We start from the raw sequence: 26,302 nt of genomic DNA, 5'->3' as shown, positions 1-26,302 counted from the left end.
GCGCCGCCGCCGCGGGGTCCCGGTCCGGTGTCGGTGTCGCGGTGCCCCGGCGGGGGACGTGTCCGGCTTCCCAAGCGAGCGGTGCGCAGGCGCCTATCACTCCCCGGCCCCGGTGCGATGTTCTCGGACGTGGGAAGGGGATCGCCCTGCCTCTCCCTGCCTCTCCCTGCCTCCTGCCCTTTCTCCGGCCCCTCTGCCTCGCTCTTCCTGCGCTTAGCCCCGTCCCCCGGCTGGGTTTCCCGTATTTATTTGTTTATTTTTTTCTTTCCGGTGTCGTCGTTTGGGTTTTATGTTATTTTTTGCAAGTGTTGCCCGCATGCCGGGAACCCGTTTGCCGCCAGCTCCGCGTAGCTCCTGCAGACAGCGGTATCTGAGGGAGACCCGCCTGTTGCTTATCCCCCACTCCCCTTCTCTCCGCTTCCACCCGCCCTCTGCCCCCACCCCCTCCCGCTGCCTGCTCTCAAACCTGGGGATGGTGTTTTGGTGTCATTAGGAGATTAACATCCCCGGAGCACCGGGGGGGAGGGGGAGGAGGAGGTGAAGGAGGAGGAGGAGGAGGAGGAGGAGGGTGAGGGTGAGGGTGAGGGTGGAGGGGCGAGCGAGCAGGCGAGGCAGAAGACGGCAAGGTTGGCACGCTGACACCAGCGCGGCTCTTCCTCCTGCCGCCGTCCCAGCCACCCCGGCTCCCAGGCGGCCTCCGCGGGGGGCGTTTGCCGGCGCCCCGCGTTGCGCCCGGCGCCCGCGGAGCCGCTGCGGCGGGGGCGGCCGGCGCGCGGCCGCCGCTCCGGCTCGCAGCCCCCGTGTCTTCTATGAGCAGCGCGGCGGAGGAGCGGCGGCAGCAGCGGGGGACGCCAGGAGGAGCATCTCTTCCCCGGGGTTTATGAATGGCCCTGACATGGAGGAAATACCGTTTCAGAAAGTCAAGACCAAGAGGAAGAAGTGCTGCCACTGCTGCTGCTCCCCGCCGGCTGCCGCGGCGGCGGGAGCGGACGCCGGGCTAGGGGACCCCCCTCCCTTGCTGCTGCTGGATGCCATCGCCTGCGAGGACGAGTTTGACTGCAAGGAGCTAGAGGCTCTCTTCCAGAGCTACAACCTGAAGCTGGAGCAGACGTCCACCCTCAAGGCGCTGGCTGTCCTCATCGTGCTCACCGCCAGCCTGGCCCTGGTGGAGCTGCTCTCCAGCCCCAGCCTGACCATCCCCAAAGGCTCGCACCCGGTGCACTGCATCATCTTCCTCTCCCTCTTCATCGTCACCAATGTCAAGTACCTGCAGGTCACGCAGCTGCAGCAGATCGTCAAGCTCACCTTGCTCTTCAGCTTCACCTTCTCCTTCCTCTGCTGCCCCTTCTCGCTCGGTGCCTACGGCATGGAGCCCCCCAGCGCCCCCGAGCAGGGCATGTGGCAGCTAATGCTGGTCACCTTCGTCTCCTACTCGCTGCTGCCCGTCCGGACCCTGCTGGCCATCGTCTTCGGGCTGGTGGTGTCCGTCTCCCACCTCATCGTCACCGCCACCTCCGTCAGTGCCAAGCGGCAGCGGCTCTGGAGGACGGTGAGAGCAAGCGGGCCGGGCCGGGGCACTGCAGCGGCGGCGGCGGCAGCGGGGCTGCCCGGAGCTGCGTCTCCCGCGGCACCTCCAGTTACAGAAAGTTGCAAGGCGGGTGGGGGGCCGCGGCGGCCCCCGGAGCACGGGGACTCCCAACTCCGCCGCGGAAAGCTTGGAGAAGCTGCGGGCAAGGGAGGGGACCCGGCTCCGGCGGGGGCTAGCGCGGCGACACGGCGCGCGCGGCCGGTGCAGAGCCGGTGCGTGCGAGAAGCACCCCTGGACTCGGTGCAAACTTGGCGTGGACAGTAAGCTGCGTGTGCTGCTACCGCTTCGAGCTGATTCACAGCCCACCTTGGGCCCTTCGCGCCCATAGCCCAGCTCAGGGGAGCGCTGGAGAAAAGATGTGAAAGAGGCAGGAAACCCCAAGGGGGAGCCCCCTTCCACTGCTCTCCCAACGTGCGAGGCATTCCCCCGTCAGGGTCCCCAAAGCAGCTGCTGCCCCCTCTCCCTCCGCACACGGTACTTTGCGTGTCGGTGAACTTCCTAGCAGTTCTTCCCCCCCGCTGAATTAATCTGGCAAAACCTCCCTCTGCAGCAAACATCTTTGGAAACGTGCTGCTCCACCCCCCCCCCCCCCCGAGCAGCTATTTATAGCCCTGCAGGGCTTTCTCCGGCTCCCGTGGCCTCATGGGCCGTACTGGCAGGGGAGAAGGATGAGGAGGTGTGTGGGGGGGTGGGGGGGGTGAGAGAGAGAAGGGCTGGGAGTCGGTGTGTGTGTGTGTGTGTGTTTGTGAAGGGCTGGGAGTCGGGGTTTGCTGCTCACGGCTCCATTATGTGGTGCCTCTGAACCACTGGGAAAGAGAAATCGAAAATATATGTGTTCTCTCTCATATTGCATCGACTGTGTTTGCCCTCAGGGGAAGCACACGGGGTCTAGGGTCTAGATTAGTGTTAAATAATAATTTAGTGCATAATTGAAGTACTTAATACATTACTTCTGCTGAATCCTCGTATTATTCTCCTTGGCCGTGTGGGGCTGTGTAGTGATGCTAGGACATACACAATCGGCATGGGCATAAGCATTGCCATAAGCAGACGTGCATTTGTACACCTTCATGCCCAGAATTGTAAATTCCTTCTCCCTCCTTACATGCACATGTGGACGCACACAAACATGACATATACGCCCATAACGGGGGGCCACACAAGACAGTGGGGTTGGTGAGACATACAGGATTATTCTTGGCTTGATGCTGCTGAGCTGGTGGACAAAATAAATTGTATATTTTGAAGGGGAAGAGAGAGATAAGCTGAGCTTTATGATTTACCCAGATAATCTGATGTTCTATTTTTAAATGCATGATTTAGAGTTTCCATGAGAGGGAGAGCTGATGAAATGCAGGAGCACTGACAGGAGTCTTCTTTGAAAGCATCCAAAAGGATACTAAAAACACTAACACATTTCCCTTTGAGTGGGGCTGCAGAGAGCCCTTTTTACTGAGGTATCAGTTAGTCCTTAGGGAAGTCCAGGCTGTCCTGGCTCCCCTGACATGGAGGCAAATTTTCTGTGATGGTAAATTGCAGCTCGGCGTGGCACCTGCTGTTCTAGACAAACAACATAAAGAAGCTGACAATTTTGTCTGCTCACTAAATTATCTAGCCAAGGGCTTGAATGAGAGATATTTTGAAGAGGAGAAAGCTGCTAACTTTTTTCTTCACACTAGTTTAACTTAGCTATTCAACAGGCAAGAAGCTGTCTTAAAAATGCATAAAAATATGTGACTAGCAGCTGATATAGCACGTGTAGTTTTCTTCTTCACCACCCTCTCCCCCCAACCAAAGTAATTTCAGTAATTTGTATGCAGTCCCCTGAGCAGTATGCTTTGCTGATAACAGGAGGCAGAAACCAGTTCTGAGTCAAGCAAAATAACTGGTCTGTGACCTTACATTGCACAGAAATGCACATCGATTTGTCGCACATTTGCAAGCAAAATGTCTTCTGATTTGAAGACTAACCCTGATTATAGAAGGGACCTGTTCTTTACACAGAATTTTTTCTTTTTCCAAACAGCGATTTCACAATGTCTGGAAATTTAAAGCTGTGTAAAGGCCACATCATCTGAATTTTATTTGCCCATCCTGAGAGTATCACAACTCTTTTTGTAAAGGCTAGAATAAATGCTCGCTCTCAGCCTGGATCTGCTTTCCAGCCACTGGTTTTTACCATGACCGTCCCAGTGCGCATAGGCACAGCATGCAGTCAGCCTGTCAAGGAGGTAGGACTGCCCTATGCAGAGCTGCCACAGCATGAGTGGCTGTGCTCTTCTCCCCAGTCCCTTGCCCCTAACAGAGGGGTACATTTCAATCTTTATTTAAAGTCTGCTGTATCCAGAAATGCAGAAACACCAGCACCACCGAGACCAATGTTCTATTAAAGAAGCCTCTGATTTTTGGGCGATGCAGGCTGGGACCCAATTTGAATTTTATTTGGCCTGAACTGTAAGAAAGTACAGATCTAATAAATTCCACTGAAATTGAACCAGCTCTACAGGTAGTCAGCAAGACTGAGTATTTCATGATGTTTCAAGTTCAACTCATTAAAAACAGACATAGACAAATTAAGGGGTTTATTCTGAAATGGATTTTTGGTGTACGTCTTCCTTTCCATGCCATATGAAGAATCTCTGTATCCAGCTCCTTGAATGCCAAAAGTCTCTGACTTCAATAGTGCTGAATCAGACCCTTAGGGGGCCCCATGGTGTGCTTAAAATTTGCATTCATATAAATGTACAAACATTTCAGTGTATTAAAATCAGTAGATCAGCTCATTGTGAGAAAAGTTTGTTATGAGGTTTACATTGTAAAGCACATTTAATTCGAGCATAATGATAGTTTTCTGACAGTGCAGTGTTGTCTGTGGGTGGTCTGTGGAGATCGCAGGCTCATTGCTTCTAGTTCTCTCCACTGTTAGAGAGTATTTGTCTTGTCAGAGGTAAAACACACAAATGCGGAAAAAGGAGAGGAACGCAACTGCGTGGAGAAGAAGGGAGAGCAGGGAATAACATGGCAGAACTTGAGCTTTATCTTTCCAGGTAGTAGTTGTTTTTTGGACAAGTGGAAGATTCCAGTCTGCCCATCTTTCCTGCTGACTTCTTAACTGAAACATAATAAAATATAACACATGTATGTAAAACATAGAGTATTAATAATATAGAAGATACTGGCTGGCAACTTTGCCCCCGTTTGGAGTAAGTTCATGGCAGAAGGTGTGTTGACTCCACATCTGTTTTTGCATGTCTTGTTTGACACTGTGATAAAGGTGTAAATAGTGTTTGTAAACAACAGCATATTAGTCACGTTAGACATACTCCCCTTCACTTCCTTTTGGAGTCATGGAATAAAATGTTCTTGCCAAATGTTGCCTTGGGCAAAAGTGTGAGGAAGTTCCCATAGAAGGCAGAAGTTACAAAGGAAGCTACTCTAGTCTTTCTTTCCCTGTAGTGTCCGACTATATGCTAGGTGCTTTAGAGCAGTTACAGAAACACAAAGCCTTACCCCAAGGAACTTAATCTAATTTTTGTTGTGATACAGTGTGCGGGCGTTAGAGACATTAAGGGCAGATGGGGTGAGGAAAGTGAAGGCTGCTCACAGAAATTACTCAGTTGTGGCATGCACACATTTTGATGACTTACTGTTAAATAATTCTTTTTTTACCCTTTGAATATTTTTGTCCTTTTTTAAAAAAAGTATGTTTTTGACAGAAAATTCATAAGCAAATCTTAAACCTATGAAGTATTGGTACACATCATGTAAATCTTTGTGAAAGAGCAGAGATTTATTAGCACCCTGTTGACCCAGTTCTTTTGGAAAACCAAACTTGAGTAACAAAGAGCAGAAGGAAAGGTGCTATCATAAATTAGTGAAAAGATATTTTGTTTTCAGCAGAGTTGTTGTATTTTGGCTGTATTTAAAACAAGTTTTCTGCATCTATTATTTATTTATGAGATTAGTGCTTTTATTGATTTCAGCAAGTAACAAAATCATGGTAGGGAACTGGTAGACTACAAAAAGTGTAAAATGGAGAAAGCCATCAGCTTTCTGATGGCTTAACAGTTGGTTAAAATAATGTATTCAATACTTACCATTTTGTTTGTTATCTTAACTCTTTCCAGGTCAGTGTGATAGTAAGCTGGTGTAACACAAGAAGTTATTGTTATAATGTTGTATAGTTATTTTTCTTCTGCTAGTGTTTAAAATGTAATTAATGAACACATCACTGAAAGAACTGTTAATCTCCACACCTCTGTTTCTCACACAGAAGGTAGAGTCTAGCAGCCTAATGAAAGGGTTGCAAAGCAAAGACAGCTCAGCTCTCTGTTCCAGTGTCTATTATAGCTTGGTGCAAAGCTTAGCTTTTCTGCTGCACACGTATGAAATACAGCTGAGGAACTGTATTAGTTGGTTCTGTATGGTGCTTCTCAAACCTCAATATTAAGAATATCTGTAAGTCTTGCAAATCCATCTATACACTGATAATCCAGTTAAATTTACTGTTTGCATGTCTTAGAGGCATTGGGGCCACTGTTGTTAAAGATTATCAATATCCATGTGTAACTGTAGCTTCTCATTGACATTTGGCCCACATTAAAACATTGGTTAAACTTCCATTTTTAATGTGTGAAAGGCACCTAGCTAAAAAGGGATTTTAATTTTCATTTGTGGCATGAGGGTGCCAGGGATTAACCATGGTCCTTTTCTTTAGATGCTGAAGGACAGGAGTTTCTATGTAGTGTCGAGCTCTCTATCTTTTTCCATGTAGAGGTTAATGTGCTTTTGGCTTCCTGAGTCTGCAGACTGCTGACGCTGCTGTTGTTCATGGGTTTCTAAACAATATCAGCATGCTAATGGTCCTGCATGCTTGAGAAACAAGGAGCCTTTGGGAAAATGACAAGAATCATGCAGTCTTGGAGAAGTAGTAAATAACAAATAATTTATCAGATAAGTTTAGTTGTTTTTTTCCTCCTTAATGGGCTGGGGAGAATGCTGCTTCCCTCCAGTGTATTTTACTTTATTCACAAACTCAATTTTCAAAGAATTGGATTTATTATTATTATTATTTTTTTTTTTTTTAGCAATTCTTTGCAATGATTTGCTGCATAGCCTTTACATGGACACCTGTGGCTAGTATATTCTTGTTTGTATTGCAGTAAAATCTGTGGGTCCCCATCATGGACCAGATGCCTGTTAACTGGTCCAGTGAACAAATACATACTGAAAGGACAGACCCTCTCCCAAGTGCTTATAATTTTGTTGCAAAACACTCATTGAGCACAATGACTTTAAGAAAAAACAGCTCCTTTAATACCATGTGTCCAAATCCACACAACTCAGAGGACAAGAAATACTAAACTAATGTAGGTGAGAAACTCCAAAAATTCACCCATATAGTTTTTTTTTTTCCCTGTAAATAAATTCATCATGTCTTTTGCTATACCAAGATGACACGTCTTGCTTTGTTGGATTGGAGTTTTCCAGCTATCTAATAGTATTAAGCACCAATTTGTAGCTCTGTTGCTGCTTCCGGAGAGAGGTTTATGAACAGAATATAGACAGGTAGAGTGGTCAAAAGTTAATACTAAGTGCAACTTATTATCCAATGCCGTTGTTTAGCAAATGAATTCAGAAAACACACATAATGCATTTGTGTGTAATTTTGTTTCATAATGTATTAAGGAAGAGCTGATCCCAACAGCATTGTTCAATATATGAAAAATGTAAAGCATCTTATCTGCGGTGTTTGGCTTCACAAACACTTTGCATGAGTTTGAGTTTGTTTTATTCCTGGATCTTCTGGATCCTTCCCTAAGATATCAAGCTATTTCTTTCGTATTTATTTCTCTCCTATTAACATCTGCATCTTTTCTTTTTTTTTATTTCTTTATATTCATTTTTCATTAAAATTTCCTGCATTGTCAAGGTACTTCTGAGGTGAATTGAAATGATGGTTTATATTACCGTTTATTTCTTTGTACGGTTACTGATACTGTAAGTCATTCGGTATGCCTGGTCATTTAGGTTATCTTTATTATCCAGTGTGCTGATCTGCCCAGTGGTGTTAAGACTTAATAGTTGAATCAGTTGTAGAAAAAGGTGGTCTTCTAGCAAACAGATTCTGGATTTTGTAAATATATTTCACTGGGATATGACTTTCCTGCACTTCCAAGGTACAAGCAGTATGTGTTATGGTCTTGTAAATGCATAGCGCTCAGCAAATCACATAATTTCTTAACATCTCAGTATGTTCCTGTTTTATTTCTTATTCAAACAGTCCACAAATATAAGCATTCACAGAATAAAACTGTAAGTGGTTTCGAAAGAGTTATCCTTTACTTTTGTAAATCTGTGATTCTCTTCACTCTCTCCCTCTCTTGCTTGCTCACTCTTCCTTTCTCCTTGGCTCCACCTCTTCCTCTACCATTTTGTACTTTTTCTTTGGAAAAAAAATCCTAAGGAAGCTTGCATTAATTTTATTAATGGTGAGATCTGAATGACTTGTCAAACATCTCTAACATATCTCAGTCTTCTTATGCTCAAAATCTTGTACGGGCAAAAAAGGAAACGCATCTTACATATAAAGCCAGGAATTATTTTTAGTTTAATTTAAATTTTAACAGTCAAATGCAAGAATTATTATTAGTCTAGATTGAACTATTACAGAAAGAGAAAGAAAAAGAATACTTCTGTGCAGAAAAAGCTTCAATAGTAACAATACAGTTAAAACTGGTATACCCACACTCCTTAGTTTCTTCCCCTTTTCCTGATGTTATGCTCACCGTTCCCCTGCTTCTGTGGGTATCAAGGTTGGTAGTTTCTGGTGTTGGAGGTGGTGTTACAGCAAGTGGTCAGTACCTGGAGTCCCTCGCCAAAAGGAATGTGATGTTCATGTTGACAGTTTCTTCTTCACTTGGGGTCATTTTTACATGTTTGCTAACATGCTTTTATACCTTGCTGTTTCTTTGTTGCTCTGTGGCTCTGTTACATCCAAATTTACTTTATATGGTGCCTTTTACGTATGTTAAATATTCTCTTTGTTACCCCTAAAACCAGTTTTGTCCATCTTCAGGTTTGCATTTCTTTAACTGATCATTGGTGAATTTTTTGGAACCTGTGCCCCACCTCTTATCATCCCCTGCTTGTACTCCTCTACACTGCACCATGTCTCCACTTCTCAAGGCCTCTCTTATCATACCAAGCCTGTATTTCCGTATGCTACAACTTTGTGCTAGAATCATAAAACCATGGTGGTACCACGCGGAGATAAACAAAAGGAGCACAAATTAGCCATAGACACCTGGTGATTTGGAAAAATTGCTGTTAGATCTAAACAAAGTAAAACAAAGTTGCAGGTGGGTCAAGAAAAGTTCAGAACAGAGCAAGCCTGACAAGCCTCAGAGCAGAGGCTCTGCAAACTCAGTACAAAGCTTATGACCTAGTGCTCGCAATGGCAGTACTGTATTACGGGGCTACACGGTTGTAGTTTTGGTTAATATATGTGTGTTTCAAATTGTCTCCATCTGTCTCATTCTTTCTTTTATTTTGCTGCTAACAAAGTGGGCCAAATGGCGACCTCATTTCAAAATGGTACAATTTCATTGTCTAGTACCTAGTTAATAGGGAAAACTTGCACATAACCTTAGGAATTAGGGCCTGTAGTTAGTTTTCATACTTATTATGTGAAAACTCAGTTTTCATATGTGTTTGTGCAGCTCCTAACTCAAGGGCACCCAGTTGGAGTTTAAAGAGGCTTTGAGGCTTGTGTTGTAAAAATTATTGAGGGTTTTTATTTTTGTTTTGAAGAGTTTACTGAATTTATTATATTTGTTCCTTTCTTTACCTATGCACCCTGTTCTAGCAGATTCTGCTCAGTTCAGCAGCAGTGAGGACACAGTCTTAGAATTGTGCCAAGACTTTTGCACAGTAGAAGATTCACTGCTTTCATTAACCCTCCTACTTAGTAACTGGCTTCTGAAGATGTGATTTTGCATGTATTCAGTGCTAACTTCATACAAGAAGATATTGAACTTAAGGAATAATCATCTTTGTGATCTGCCATGTCTTCTGAAGTCAAACTTTTTTTTTTTTCTAGCTCGTTTTCCCCAGGTATTATTGTAGTACAGTGCCCTGCTGCACAGAACAAGTGTGATACAGCACCTTGCTAGGGTGGGTTTCAGTTTGTTTTCATCTGCTTTAAACACAGCCCTGAATGTCTGCATGTCTATGTTAGATGGTCCTCATTAACTAGAGCAAAAATTTTCTTTCTGGACTTTTTCTTAGCTCATTCTTTCAGTTTAGATGCATTGCATTCCCAATGTTAAATGTTGCTGCTGCCATTTCAGAAAACATTAGTAAAATAATGTCTTCTGCCTACTGCCGTTAGTTATTGTCTTGTGCTTTCTTAGATTAAAAAGGCCATGTGCTCCTGCCTCCTCTACAGGAATAAAGTAGTATAAATCATAAGCAAGTGCAAATGTCATGTGTTGAAGGATAGAGGTGAGCCTGAACAGCATTATTCCTTATTGTTGTGCCAGAACAGAACAATTGTTGAGAAACTATGAGGGTAGAGAAGATCAGCAAAGGAGTAGCATGATTCTCATCTATGCAAGTTTCATATCGTGATTAATTCATAATATTTTATAAGAAAATTTCATCAAGGACTTAAGAAGTTCATGGTTTACAAGTCTTGAACATTGCTGGCAGGAAGAAGTCACGTAGGGTAATTCCTGGAAGACCCTTGCTGTTGCAAAGAAGAGCGGAAAACACAAGTGGAAGAGATTGGTTCAAGTTTTAGGGTTGAGAGCTGTCTTTGGCTTGATATGATGGATAAGTCTGTGAAACTTTCAAAGAAAGTAACTCAAATCTTTTGTTTTAAAATTTCTGAACTATGCAGTTTCCTTCTTTCTTACTTTCTTCCTCTGGACCACTTTTCACGGGAGAGGTTGTCTTTGCTCCAAATTTTTAAGATACGTACCTGGAGAAATATGAGGAAACAACATAGCCACTACTCTTTCCATCTGGAAATGGGAATAACCGATGACAGTAGCATTACCTTTGTTTTACTCCAGTGTAATCTGGGCCACGTACTTCCCTTTAAGGCAGATTAATACAATATACATTTTAATTAATATATAATATTTAAAGCATTTATTTGAAATTTTATTCATATAAGTACGCATTAAATATAATACAGGAATATTTATGTTACATGAAATTTCCAGATGAGCTGTTCCTGAAAAAAAATAAATCCACCAAATACAGCATATAGAGGGAAAAGCTGTTTTCTTCAGCAGGATTTGAAAGAGCAGAAAATCCCAGAAATTTGGATCCCGTGTGGCTCTAAGGCAGGCAATAATGTGAGGCAAAGCTGTAAGAAATACAGTTATTTCTTTAGTTATGGTTCAGGAGCTACAGAAATCCTTTGAGATCCAGGGGTGCCTACTGCAAGAACTCATCTAAGTATGGCTAATATAAAAAATGTCATAGAGCAATATTCCAGTATAACACTACCTTTCAGACATTAGCTCTGTTCATTATTGGATTCAATAACAGATAGTTATGCATCCTCCTATAAAACTAATAAGGCTATAGAAGTAAACATAATTAATTATTCTTTACAGTGGTTAGCACATAAAAATAAAGGGTACTTATAGCCAATCTACCAGTTTCTCTTTTTTTCTGCATAGGTTGTTCATTCATACACTACAATAGCAGAGAAATGTTTTTCAATTTCCATAAATTTGCTCGTGATTCTCTCTAAGAAGACAAAAGTAATTATCCACCCCCACAAAATTAGAAAATGAAATAACATTAATAAACACAGATATAAAAGAGATTTACTTAAAATATACCCTTAATTTGAAGTATTAACCACCTGAAAAAAATACTGTGCTTGATCAGAACTTATGTAATTTGCTCATATAAAGTTGAGAATAGGCCTATGTCTTCTAAGAAAATAGCATCTTTCTATACAGGTTGGAGTTAATCTGTATAAAATATAGTGTGACAAAATGAAGCTTTGAGATAGATTGATTAATGCTCATCCAAACCAAAGAGTATGGGCCTCAGCCTCATACCATTTCTAAACCTGGAAAGCTATCGCACAGGGCTTTGGGAGGATTTATGTGATGTGCCAGAAATTATTCTGTCCTGTAAGAATTTCATCCCAGAATGCACTTAAAGTGGCACACCATTTAATGTGAATTATGTAGGAAATCAAGATCTGTTTAATTACAATAGTAACTACATTGAAAGGAACCTCTCCTTATGAACAAACTGGCCAGCAAGACAGGGAAGCTACTTTGGTATCAAATTCCCACTGTTGCTGCTGTTGACTCTGTGGAGTCATCGGTGTCACGGCTGTCAGGGATTTGGATGCTGCTCCTGCCATGGACTCCTGGATCCAGGGCTTTGGTGCTGTGCTCTGAGGATGGATGATCACCCCTCATGGGTGTCCTATATGATACCTGGCACCGGACTCTGCAATAACTGTGTTTATGTCTCTGCTGATCCATGCAGTTTTAATGCAGATCAGTTGTAGTGGGCTGTGGGAGCTGGAAGAAACCTGGTTTCTACTCCATGGCTGGATTAGAGGTGATGCGACTTCTCTGTCTGTCATTCAGCTGTGCTTTGTAATATAAGAAACAGTGATGCTTTACAAAACAAGCAAACAAAATAAGCCTTATCTTCATGTTCAGTAGGAGAGTTCTCTCCTCCCACACAGTTATGTCAGTGAAAGTGGTGAACAGTAACTGCTCATGCTCCCCAATTTGAAAGTTTACATTAGCTTTTTTGACTTTCTCTGTGCAACCCTCTCTATTTTAGGCAGCAGTAGTTTGAGAAAATCAGAGCCAAGTTAATTTGCCTCATCTGGTGTCCAAAATAAGCTGCTTTATCAGTAGTCAATTTCTTCTTGCTTTCACTGTTTTAAAAAAAAAAAGTCTGATTTACTCTTTTAAGAGACCACATCCTGAAGAGGGGATTCCTATTCTAAATTGCACTCCACAATATGTGTTAATATTAACACAAAGGCTGAAATAGCTTTGACAGGAAGATAATGTGCTTTTCTAACTGAAAGTGCATGCTTTGTTGTGACACTGAAAAGGACAATTGTGCTTAAGAGGAAAGCAAGCTTCATTTGCTAGGATTTTAATCAGTTCCATTGCTGCTGCTAAATTTGAAATCTAGAAGAGGGTGACTGATAAAATTGTTTGACATAGCTTTTTTATCTCAACAGCATTGTTTCTAAATCCTACTTGATATCTGACAGAAACATTAAGCAACTCATGTGCATGAGTCTCTGAATACCTGCTGACTGTTTAGTGCAAACCTTTTGTGTAGTTAAGATATTTATTTGGTGGACAGTATCTGGAGTAAGCCATAGGATTTTCCTAGCTTGCTAACAGGCAAGGGGTGTGAAAAAAACACTTCTCTGACTCTTGGGACTTAGGAAAGTATATGCTGAGAAATTTTACAGTTGTTATTCAGTTAGAGTGAATAAAAGTACTGAAATGGACAATGACCACTTGCAAAGCTATGTATTATTCTGCATTCCTAATTGATATTTTCATAACATTACTGGATTGTCATCTGAGGACCTAATCATTTAAAAAAAAAAAAAAAGTGTTGCTTGCTGGCTGTTTTTTTTTTCCTTTCTCTGCTGCTGCTTTTATTGGACCAGTCCCTGTTAGTTGTGTGCTAACTATTGCATTTCTTGGTCCAGTGACCTCCACTGCACTTGCCCCAAATGAGAACATCAACCAGATACAAGAAGACAGAGCATTCTCCTGGGACTGGGATGACTGCAGAGAGGATGCTGATCTTTCCTAAGTTCCCTAAAGGAGGGGCCGACATTCAGTTGCAGGACTTCATCCGTCTTGTCAGTTTGTGAATCTGCATTCATGAACCTTAGCCCCAAATCTCTGTGATGTCATTTGCAAAAGCCCCCATTTCTCTGGCGCAGTCATGTCCTGAAGAACTGAACTTGGTTACTGATCATGAGGATTTTTCCTTCTTTTGGAAAAATGTAAGAAACTTAAACTAGGAAGAAATTGTCTTTCTCACAAAAAGTCTTAGATGCACCTAGAGTTGCCTTTTGCAGTTTATGTAGAGCTTATGTTGGCCCTCTGAAAAGGCAAGGATTAGACATGTACATAATCTGCTATCTAATGTTCTCAAAGAAAATCTTTCATGGAGAAATATGAAGTGTTATGGTGGTTTCTTTTGCTTTGTGTCTGATAATTGCTGCAATTCCATATGTTAAAAAAAGGCTAAAAAATCCAAGATTTATAACTACCTTGTACAAGACAATTGAAAACTTTTTTCTGAGGGTATAATTTTTGAAAAATTATTCTAAAGCTGATACATCATGCACTTCTGAGTTACAGTAATCTCACTGTACACAGTCCTTGATGTAGATGTTTTTATTCTACAGTACAAATGTTGGTAAATGTATTTTTCATTATTGCAACTAAATGGTTCGAGAGTAGAGCTGTATGATGGAAAGGCTTCTTCTTCTTTAGAGTCATAGTTGAAATTTAGATTGATAATGTTTGAAATTTTATTACCATCTTCAGGGATTTTGGTAGCCTACCAACATGTGTAAGACAGACTGATGACAATAGTCCAGTTTCTGAGATACAAATGTGAGTTTTGTGCCTAGCATCACTGTTGGAGACCCAGAAGCTTGCTAGCAAAGTATTAAAATGCTTAATACTGAAAGGACATAGAATGAAGGCTCTTACTAGGCTTTAGCAAGAGTTCCAGGAAAACTGAGCATCAGATTCATTGCCATTAAATATATATTGATGGCTGTTGTGGGGAATTCCTTTCGGGCCTGAAGGGATGCTAATCGCCTTCATAAAAACCTCCCAGACTGAGCTGATCCATGAGCTCGTGCCTATTTAGGTGCCATACTGAATTAGTCATTTACATTTCTATGGTACTTGCCTCACTAAGACTGTGAAATTTGACTTCCCACATACCTATCAATGTAGAAGCTGCCTGAGCAAAACAATATTGCACCTAGGATCTTCTCTACAGCTATTTCCATAACAAATTGCAGCCCTAAGTGTAAGACTGCTTATTTGGTGCCAGATTAGGTTAGATTATTTTTTATGTTGTTTTCTTAGTCTGTGGGTAGACATTAACTGCTGCTTTACTAAAATTTCTTATGAGGTAATACATATATCTTATATGTAATTATAAAGAAAGTTCACAAGACCTCTGGTTGATAGTATTAACATGCATGACAGCAGAATGGGAGGAAAGCATCCATTCAAGTTGTTATAGAGTCTGCTGTCTTGTTTTGTTTTTAATATATTGGGTAAAGGCCAAGATTTTTACTCTGGCAAAAGTCACACTGAGCCTAATCAATCCCAAGGGAGCACTGAGGGCTTTGACATGTCAACAAGTTACAGCAGTGTAACACATTAGTAGACATTGGCTACACTATGATCTCATCCTGTGGCATGCTGCAGTAAATGCAAAGTATTTTTAGGTTGTTATTTCTTTAAGGAAAGGGGGTAAGTCGTCTGGAAATTATCAGGTACCATAACTTAAAAGCAGGCACGCAGCAGGCTGTCTTGGAGTAGCTGAACAGTGAAAGCCCTGAGGGTCAGGTTATTCATCCTCAGCAAAAATACTTCTCTCTGTAGCATCTGGAGATCTCACAGCTGTTTTCACAGAGTTGTTTAAATTATCTCCTGTTGGAAAGCTTCTTGGGATCAAGGTAGATCTCAGAGGTCTAGCTGTGGCTTAGGTGCATCACTGTGGGTGTTGACAGATATTTGCCTATCTGTAGACTGAGCAGTTTCTGAGTTTGGTTCTTTTAGGGATTTTGCTGTGATAGGAGAGTACCACAGGAAAAATTGGCTTTAGTTAGCTTTCTCCATCTTTGTCCAGTGAGCGCAATGCATCATGTGTGCATACTATGCCCTACACCTCTCACGAACTCTCTTTGGGGGTGGATTTCCAGCCTCGCACAGGATCTGCTAAGCATTAGGAAGAATGTGGGAATGTTTTTCTTGAGACTGAATGACTTCTTTTTACTGTTGGGTTATGAACTGATTCCAAGCAGAACTCTAGATTTAAACAATGCATGTTTTAAATGATGCCTGTATTCCTGTGAAGTGTAGACTTAAAACAAAAGTAGAAGACTGAGGTCTCAAATATGGCTTTTGTCTTTTTCTGAAATTTCAGAAATTTCAAGTTCTTTAAATACTTTGATGGGAAAATTTCAGAAAACACTTGCTAAAATAATGTACTCTCTAGGGCACATCTCATGGAGAAGTTGAAAACCCCAGTTAATATAAGTAGTGCAAATGTGTGCATTAGTGCATTAAGTGTGAATGTGTTTGAGAAGTATACATGGGCAAAATTAACTTGATCTTTTGTTAGTTAACATTTTTAACAATAAGCAAATGTTTTTTGCATGACAAACAGACGTTACCCTTGAAGGGTCTTCTACAGCTGTAACCAAATTGAAGCCTAACCCATTTCATTATAGAGACTGCATTAAAACAAGATTATTTTCATAGTACACAAATTCATGTATTCTTCTAACTCATACTTTCCTTAAAGTGTAACATTATTGAAATTATTTTTTGAAAAGTTCTGAGATTTAAATAAATAATCAGATACAGAGACTTCCTTTTAACAATTAATAAACACCAGAGGCTTGGACCCACCTTCCATTTTATGGATTAATTTAGTCCTTACTAAACTGATGGACATAGAAGACTGCCAGTGACAAACCGAATGCCAAAGGCAAGGGGCAAACTTCTCTTTGCACTAGCCTGTTAATGCACTTGGGGTCTAAAGCATGTTGTCCCACTTCTGGGTGTTCTATGTACGAATGCTATCCCATGTTTGTACCAGCTGTACAATATGTGCAAATATCACAGTAACTCCAATTAATAGATTTTCCTCTCTGGCTAGGGAAACTAAACCATAGGGCTTTGTATATAGAAGATGAAAGGTTTGGGTAGCATACCTTGGTGAGCTATGCTGAGGCAGTGCTGGTGCATTCACTTTCTGTGCTCTGAAGTCACTCCCTGCAGCTTTCATTTTAGGTTAGTTGTGCCTGTGACATTGGGAAGTGTGTACAGTGCTCTATACAGTCCCGTCTGAGGTTACAGGTATGCTATAAGCTGGGAATCTGTCAGTCAAGACTAGGTATGTGAGTTTATGAACTCCGTCAAGTAACCAGTTTCCTTTTGGCAATTCAGCCTTTCCCTTCTCTGTTGTAATCTCATCTATGTGCATTATAATGTGCATCTATGTGTATTATAAAGCAGCAAAAGAGCGCTGCCACAGCTCTGCAATGCAGCTGAGAAGGACGGATTTCTTGGGCAGTGTTTGGGAGGTGTTTTGACAGCAAAATTACCAGATTTGATGGAACCATCTCACAGACATCTCACAGCATCTCACAGGGAGCTGATCCAGGTTCGAACCAGCCTAGCAGCAACAGCTCTCAGATGGATGAGTTTGCTGGTCTTGATCATGGCTGCAGGAACTTCGGTGTTGGCAGGATCAGGTGGGAACAGGGCTGAGGAACTGGGGAAGCAGAGAGGGTGGAACTGCTGGGTTTGACTGTTCAGTCAGCTCATGCCCTCATGAAGTGCTGCAACAACAGCCATGCTAACTTCACTGGTGTGTGAACTTCAGTGGGGGTAGAGTTAGCCCTGGTGACATCTTTTGTAAAGGCAGCCTAGCTTTTCACTTTATAGCTAAGCACAAGTGCTTAGATCCAGGTGTTTGGAAAATAGGTAAATCTGGTGACATACTTAAAGGTTGAGTTGATTTTGTATATCCTCTGAAAAATGTTCACGGATCTGTCTGTGAAAACTGTTGTTTTAGCAGAGGTGCCCAAGCTTTAAACAATTCACTTACATAAATTACTGCTAAGGACCAACAATCATATTTTCTTATGTTTCAAAGACCTCGTAAAAGTAATCCAAGGACTGCCCACTTTAGCTATTTGTACAGAGGGACCAGTTTTTAGATGGTGCCAAAAGAAGGCAGTAACTTTTCAAAATGGCTTTAGCAAATGAAATTGAGTTAAAGATTGTGAATTCATACATTTTAAGCATCTTTAAATGCCCCCAAACTTTAAAAATCATCTCAGTGTCCATAAAGAAGTTTTGTATGGCTATCCATTATGGTGGAGTCAATGAGTGAATCACAAGAATCTGTTTGCTCTGGAGAAGTTGAAGATAATGGTGTCACTGGTACCAATTACACAAGATGCTGTATTTTGGTATGGGAAACCAATGGGCTTTTCATGTTATTATGGAAATGTTATGTGACTAAGTTATTTCTTTCAGAACAGAGAGAAACTAGCTACTCTGCATATGTAATAGTTTCTACCTTTTACTATTACTTCGACTGTATTTGGATCTGAACACCTGAGTTACAAGAAAGACACCCCAAAAAATCTTAATTATGGTAGCAAAGATGGCACCCTGTAATTGCCTGTGCTCTTCAGTGTGGAAGCGTTCTCATACAGTCAAGAGCAGAAGTAGGCTCGTAGTATAATTAGTTTGGCTTGCAGTATTTTTCAGGAAGAGGCCTTGCATAGTAGTTTAGTTGCATGTATTTAAATATAAATGTCTTACAGCTAATTCAGGGAAAAGGCAAAAGAGAGTTTACTGAAAATTAGTGATGCAGTGCCTTAAAATACACTAGGTATATATCTTGAAACCAGTCTCACTTTGTAGTAGTGTTTCAGGGAAGCTCTGTTTGGTTAATATGTTTGTCTCTAAATCACTGTTTTCTCCTTACAGCTGAGACAATATTAACACAAAACAAACAAGGGATGCTCAAGAACCTTACTCATCAAATTCTGGTCTGAAATTCAGTTTTTCTTATTTTTATTTAACATTCATGTTATGGTTGCCTACAGGTGTCAACTTTGATTAGTTTCTCGATTTGCTGGTTGTTGTACAAGTGCAAAAACAACAGGCAATCCTTTGTCCTCTGCTAGACACGGCAAAGAATAGGAAAAAAAAAATTGGAGACATAGAGAAATGAGTTGATTTGGCAAAACTCAGAGGGCAATGAGAATAGAGCACGTCTCCTGACTCCAGCTGCAGTTGTCTGGGACAAAGTTTTCATAAAGTAAAGGGTTCATCTTGCGCATCACAAAGCTGCAAGGAATAGTTTAAGATATTTCCATTTACTCTGGGCTAAGTCATACTGTCAGGTCTTCTTCTTTTCAATTACTTTGAGTTGAACCTTTTCCTCTGGTCTGCATGATGACTTGGGGCAGGATGTTATAAAAGAGTGAGGAGTTTCATGTTACAGTTAAATGGAGCACATTTATGAGCCACTTAAACTTTTTCCAATGTTTTTGCCTCAGTAGCTTTGTTATTAACGGCACAAGCTGTAGCTGAAAGGTTGATCTTGTTTACCCAAAGCAATGGCATCAAAGCACACAACCAAGAATAGCTATTCATACATATATTTTCCAATAATAGTTGGAATTGTTTCACTTCATCATTTTTTCTGTCTTGGGCAAACTGAAGCTACAAGTATGTTTTTGAATATTTTTCCATCACATTTGAGAAGCAACCAGCTATAGTTTATACTTTATAATGGCTATTCATTATAATTTTACATCCCAGATATAAGGCAGAGATATAGATGAATGGACTTTTCCCAGAACATATTGTATTTTAATTACTACAGTGCTGAGAAGCTGAGATTGTAAGACTAAGTGATGTGAAACCTGAAAAAACCCATAATCCTTAAATTCTGTGTTTTCTAGAAAAGTAATTTTAATTTCTGTTTGATATTTCTAAAGAAATATTAACATACTTTTTTTGGAGACAGTTCATTAGTTTACCTGCAAGGAATTTTGGTTTCTTTTTGCTCCAGTACACAAAATAGATAGATGTAGGTTGTGTGTACCTGGCCAGGTGGAGGGGAAGCTTAAAGGAGTCAGTGGTTAGTCAAACCAAAAAGAAGAGGGGAAGCTGCTGTTTAACCCCATATTATGTTGATGTTGATTGCTAGGAGATGTTTTAAGGTATTCTGTATTAGGAGAATACATTGTTGTACGTGTTATGGCCTTTTACCTGTAGCTTTGTGTTTGACAGCACATGGTTGAAGCATGCCTCAGAAAAGCAAATTAAATTGACCAAAGAGTAGATGAAAAGTTTATGATATGAGGAATATAAGTGGTTTATTTTATAAAATATCATGCAAAATTACCATTTCCCTTCTTTTGTCTGCTTTCATTTATGGTACTTCCACTATGCCTGTTTTACTGTCTATTTGAATATTACATTTGAATATGGTAAATGCTAGTCTAAAGTCTACAATTGCCTACACAAAGATAGAGCAGATTTATTCTGAAAGATATTGAAAGAAGTATCCTGCCGGTATTCTATTTTTTCTCTTTCCTCATTCAGTTTTTCCCTCCCAAAGGAAATGAGTCAGAGGCCTCTTAATTTCTGTATTCTGTTTGTCTCTTTTTCTCATTAGTGTTCTTGCACAGAACACGCACAGATTTCCCCTCCATTCATCTCGGAGCATCTCCATGAATAAAGGAACGTCTCTTTTTTGATATCTTTTTGTGGACTCCCTTATTCCACAGGCCATAAATAGGGATTTCTGCAAATTGTCCACAGCTCCTTCTTGTGCAAGATCCTCAGAAGAGGACTTCATCTTGGTGCCACTTCGATTCCTTACTCTTTTCAAGAGTGGAAATTGATGCAGAAATGAGAAAAATCAGGATAACTCTCCAAATGTTTTACTTCCTTCTTGAATAAGCAATTCATGCACTGACTTCAGTTATGCTTGAGTATGAGCATCAAGGTTCCTCCCTCAACCGTTTTCAGTATCTGAGTTCAGGAAAGAGTAGGAGGTGGGTGGGCTCTTTCTGTACTGTGTTTTCTACAACTTAAATTTGTGAACCTCTGATAGTATCTGCTTTTTTTTTTTTAATTTCAAAATAATTATTCTAAAAAATAAAGCCCTTCCTGTTCCTGTCATTATCACCATTTTGTCAGTTAAGTATTTGAACTTAATCAAGTTTTGCTGCCTGCTTAATTTTAGCTTTCTGAATTTTAAGTTTTTTGTAAGGGGCTCTCCTTTACTCTGTGATTATACACTAGCTAGTAATCTGATTGAGACATCTGGGTGCGAGCTCAGTGTCATTGCTGCACGGTGGTAAACAGAAACGCTGACGATACTAAAAATGTTGATGTTACTTTTTTTGTCTTCGTCGTCTTCGTCTTCGTCGTCTTCGTCTTCGTCTTCTTCGTCGTCTTCATCTTCTTCTATCTGGTTAGAAAGTTCTTTGTGTAACCCTGGGCAGCAAGTGTAACATCCTAAGTGCGCTGCTCTTGACTTTCCATAAACACATTACAAATGTACAACTTGATAGTTTTTTATTTTGCTTCTTGAAAAATCATTTATCGTCAGCCAGGAAAAAAAAAAATATACCACTCCACCTCCTTAAAGTGAAGTTTGCTTCTTTTATGAATAAATACTCCCGGACAATTCTCATCTTCTGAAGCTTTGATGCAGATGTTAAAAGCCTCCAGGACAATATAAATTGTGGCCCTTTACAAATATAGTTTCCAGGGCAACTAAAGGGCCTGCTGTTTTATAAACACTGTGCTCTCAAGTAGAAGCATTTGTCTGTCTTCAGGAAGATTATTTTACATTTAAGCGCATTCATTTTAAAATCGTATCCCTCAGTGAAAAAATGCCTCTATCATACTCACTCAGATCTGGATTATTTGAAAGTAAGGGACTAAAATGTATTGTATAACTGCTCTTCTAAGTGAGGTTTAGACTGTAAATATGACTAGTATGATACAAGATATTTGGCAGATTTTCCCATGTGCTGGCACAGTATCATTCTGTAGAACCCAATGAGGAGGCTGACAAACAGCCCCCTCTGAACGCGGTGCTGTTTGCCACTTGTATCTATCGGAAGATCATCATTAAAGCCCAGGTGAAATTTTTATTGTTGTTAGTTTGTGAAAAGGAAGATTTTTTTTGGTTGACAGAATACAGGTTGTAGCTATGCTATTTTATTTTTATATATTTATTTATTTATATAAATTTGCTAGCATAATGGCAAATAATAGTATAATTTGCTATTGATAGGAACTTGTATACCTTTCATGTGAAAAAAGTGATTGTTTTAACAAGCTTGTTTCAGACACTTCATATACACCCTTATATCACTTAAATAACCTCCTTCTTGAACGATTTAATCTTTTTCAATGAATAGCACCACTGTTGACCTTTAGGCTTTGAACCATATTCTTTACTGTTTTTTTCTTGGGGGGGGGGGAGGAAGGGGGGAATAGATATACCACTCCGTACGATCAACAGCATTACAAGCCTGTCTTTGGATATCCTATTTAAGTCTTTATGCAGGACCAAGAGACAGTATGTTAACCCTACCTTTTTTCTATGGGATAATCAATGTAGTGTCTGAGCAGATAATTAATTGAGTTGGCTGGACTTAAATAACTTGTGAGTAGATTGAAAATCAAGTCCAAATCAAAGATGCTGTAAATGAATTGAATGGCTTTCTAATTTTGCCATGGATAATGTATTTTCCGTATTTGCACTGTAACTAGTCTTGGTAAGATTTAGAGAACATGGTAAATACTGTAATAACATTATTTAGTTTTCTGCTGCAACTAAAGAGTTTTTTAAGGCACAGTAATTTTGGAAAATGAACCAGATTTTGTCCTCAGTTATATTTGTATAACTCTTCCTGATTTCTGTACCAAATTTGTTCACGCATATCTGAGTACTATACAAAAGAATGACCTAGATTAAAAGCTTGTTTTCATTATGTATACTCAAAATAATTTGGTACTTTTTAAAGAGTTAGCCCAGACTTTTACTAATTTCAGGAGAGATGAGAATTAGACTTTATTTTATACTTTGTCTCCACTGAAGTTAGTTCATGCAGGATTAGGGACTCTGTTACCTACTGTTTTTCTACACATTTGTCTGTCCGTCTATCCATATGTTCCTCTCTCTCGTTCTTTCTCTCTCTTGCTCTTTCTCTCTCTCTCTTTCTCCTTTCTTTCTGATGTGATAGGGTAAAGAAACTAAACGCTATTTATTTTCTTCCCTTGGGTACAAATATTGATTTCACTCTGTTCATGTTCATGTTTCACTCTGTTCATGTTCTGCTCAGATAATGGTTAGCACAAGACTAGCACACTGGAGAATCTGTAAAGAATGGTACAGGGATGAAGCCAGCGACCTTCTGTAGGAATGTGGTCTGAGGCTGACTTCAGTGGGAATTTTAACTAGAAAAGCCTAAGTAAAAATGAAGTACAGATTTCAAGATTTGATCTTCTGGCTCCTTGTAGTCTTCCGCGGATTAAAGCTTTTTAGCATCTAAGGCTTGAAACAAATACTTGGCTTAGGGTTGTGTGGGGGGGGTGGTGGTTTTTTTTTCCCCACAAAAAGCAGTGACCTAGTCAGGGCTCATAACCAATGCTAGTCAGTAAATGTAAAGGCATTTAAGCATAAATATTTATAGGTGTCCTCCACTCACTGTTATGAAGGCTAAATAACTCTTTACAAATAATTTAAGACATTTTGATGGCTACATTATACACTGAGATGCTACATTATGCATATGTTCAATGAGACTTGGACTGTGAGGCACAGATCCTCAAGGGTATTTATGTCTCAGAGCCCACAGGTTGTTTTCAGAGACAATTAGGTATCTAAATACCTATACGGATTTGTATCCAAGTCAATCATGCTGGGCTGACGACTTTGAGCTGCTTCGTAGTATTCTCCACAACCAAGTTTTCACAAGCAGACATCTTGAAAAACTTAAATGCTGGTGAAAGTTCCGGTTCACACTGAAGCAATTCTAAGAAAAGGCAGAAAATCACTTTTTTGCTAGTAGGGCTTAGTTTGATGAATGATGTCTCAGGAATTACTTAGCATTTGTCAGAGCCCACATCAAGAGGGCCATACTGAAGCTGTGAAGTAAAAAGTAATGCAGATAGAAATGGTTCGTGGAGTCCCTGTTACTTCAGGTATTTATTTGGCACAGGAAGGCAAAGATGGTTAAACTCTGGGAGGCTGTTTTAAGTGCCTTTCCCTCTGCCTTTGGTTCCCAGGGAAGCCTGACTATCCCTGTTCCTTGACTGAAGACCTTGGGTTTCCAACGTGGGCCTGAGATGGATACCTCCAATGACTTCCTCTGCAGGGGTTATGTTACAACAGCATTCCAACCATGCCAGGAGCATTTCTTTGAACACCTCTAAGGGTTGCGTATAAACCTCTTCTGAAATTAGGTGTTGGCTGTGAAGTCAATTTAGGCTGAAACGCTTGAAAGCTATCATGAAAAGTCATAGAAAATTGCATGACTGATTCATGATTTTCAGAGGAGCCGATCCTCTAAATCTAAGTGTTAGTTCTTGCAATGCTGAACAGAGCAGTGCAGAAAAAACTTTTAAAGTTTGAGCTATTATATCATATCGAAAGGTCATGGCAGCTTTATAGGACCGAGTTCCTACTGCTGGGCCATTTGAGTCGCATCTTTCCCATGGGAATTTCCATGAGGACCACAGATTGATGATTTCCTAGATGTACACATGAGCACTGACTGTGCACTGCAGATCTAGTTGGTTTGTGATTGGCTTTTGTTAATTATTAGACTGTAGTAAGACACAGTGTTTCAAAGGTCGGTGTAAGAAGCACTGGTACCAGTCAATCAAAAGTGTATACTAAAATGGTACTGGTGTGATAGTGCAACTGTTTGCTCAGGCACAGGCAGTAAACTAAATTGTAGGTGCTTCATTAATTACAGAAGCCTGTCCAAACAGGAGAGGTATCTGGGTTTGTTTATACATTCCACTATTAAGAACTGAACTTTATTCCCTGATCCAGAATATACTTACCACGATAGCACTTTAGTTTATATAAACTGAAAACCTACCCTGTGCTGTTTTTTTGTTTTGTTAATTCTGTATCTGATTATATCTCTTTATTGAATAAGCCCAGGATACATTTCCCATCACTGAATTAGTACTCTGAATATATTAGAAAAGAAGTATTAAGACCTTTCTTATGGCCATATGCTCAATAACAGGGAAGAATATAGCTTGCCAGGTTGAGATCATACACAGAGGAGAAAGAAAGATATGATCAGAGAAAATGGCACAGATAAGTGCTATCTGTGTTACCAGGAGGGTTCATGTCTGGGCTATCATGTGGTTGTAACTGCACAGCTTACGTTTCTGTTCTTAATCACACTGATGAGCACAAGCAATACAGCATCAAGGCTGGGGATTTCCAGAGCCTTAGCAATGTTTGAAGGCAGAGCATATGAGAAGCACATGCTAAGTTTTCATGCTAGGGAGTCTACTGAATCTGTGGAAACTGGAGGTCTAGATGAGTTAAGCTGGTACAGAGATGTTACTCCTCTAGAAAAAGAATTAAAATGGCATTATAAGCTTTATACTCCTGAAAGGGGAAGCTTTAGGTTCTTAAGCTATGATATGGGAAAGACAGCATGGCCTGTAGGTTATCCTATAGTAGAGAATCTTTCTTAGTCACTTCCTATTCAATTATCACGGTATATAGTACTACCCATTGTATTAGTAATCCCTATGAAATTAATGTCATGCAGAGAACTAAAAGGGGAATTGAGGGGCTGGCAGGGCCTAATCAGACAAGCAGATCAACTCCCCAAACCTTACACCCTCCTTTCTGCAATACCTCCTTAGTCCTTTTGCCCGGAAAACAAAACAAACAAACAAAAAACCTTCCAAATTCCCCAAGCAAAGGCGTAGATCAGGACTGTGATGAACTATGCACTGTGTTAACATAGACTAGAAAAATGGTTCCTGTCTCCTCCCAAATAAATGATTTATTTGTATGCTTGATAGTAAATAGTAAATATTAAGGCACTGAAGCTTGATAACAAATGATCGTAGCAATCATATCATTAATTCATCTGCATTGCCTTAAGGTAGGTTGTTAATGTCTATATATTAGAAAGAACCTGACTGCAGGAAGGGTAAGGAACTCTGCCACCTCTGCTCATAAGCTTCCCATGTCTTCTAGAAGTAATTTTTTCTGTCTTTATTGCCAGTCACTGTGATATTTTGTCCCTTACTTTTCTCTGCAAGTATGCTTTTGGTCAGCTGGGTACAGGCTCTTTGATAGAGCACTCTTAATACTGTTGATGGTTTGCTGTGTGTATAGATTTCAGGCATTTATTTGTTCCAAGAAAAGCGTATTCCCTTGTAGCTAGAGGAATGGTCACAGTTGCCTGTTATGAATACAGGAATATTTACAGCAGAAAGTGAGGTCAAATACACTGTAAAAGGATTGTAGCCAGAGAGAGGGGAAGCTAAACTCAAACTGAGAGTTGCATAAGGGAAGCCTTCAAGAAGCCAGCTGAATATTAGGTGAGGATTGCAGCATGTTGCTATTTTTCAACTCGAACTTGGCTGAAGTGAACCTCATCTTAGGTATTTGCTATGTGTACTATGGCTGAATGAGACCTTTGTCTCTTACAGAAGTGGAGTCTGTGCTTTTTGTGCGTGTCTATGTGGTTGGTAGATTTGTGTCTGAATATCTAGCCTTTCATATCACATTACCTTCATGGAGATTATGATCAAGAACATATGTTTAATTGTCAAAGAAATTCTTATTTTATGGACTGTTACCCACTTACAGTTTTATGCTTACCTC

At 40.5% G+C, this 26,302-nt stretch overlaps 1 protein-coding gene across 1 annotated transcript in view; it reads left to right on the top strand.

The window, feature by feature from the left end:
- The first annotated feature begins 810 nt into the window (after positions 1-810).
- Positions 811-26,302, top strand: part of ADCY1 (adenylate cyclase 1) — a 153,059-nt gene continuing 127,567 nt past the window's right edge. The window contains exon 1 of the mRNA XM_013952768.2: positions 811-1,549. Within this exon, the coding sequence (XP_013808222.1) occupies positions 881-1,549 (669 nt within the window). The 5' untranslated portion in view covers positions 811-880. The remainder of the gene's footprint in view (positions 1,550-26,302) is intronic.

Source organism: Apteryx mantelli, chromosome 2 (assembly GCF_036417845.1).
Source record: "Apteryx mantelli isolate bAptMan1 chromosome 2, bAptMan1.hap1, whole genome shotgun sequence".
Taxonomy (NCBI): domain Eukaryota; kingdom Metazoa; phylum Chordata; class Aves; order Apterygiformes; family Apterygidae; genus Apteryx; species Apteryx mantelli.
This window is presented reverse-complemented; position numbering and strand designations above follow the sequence as displayed.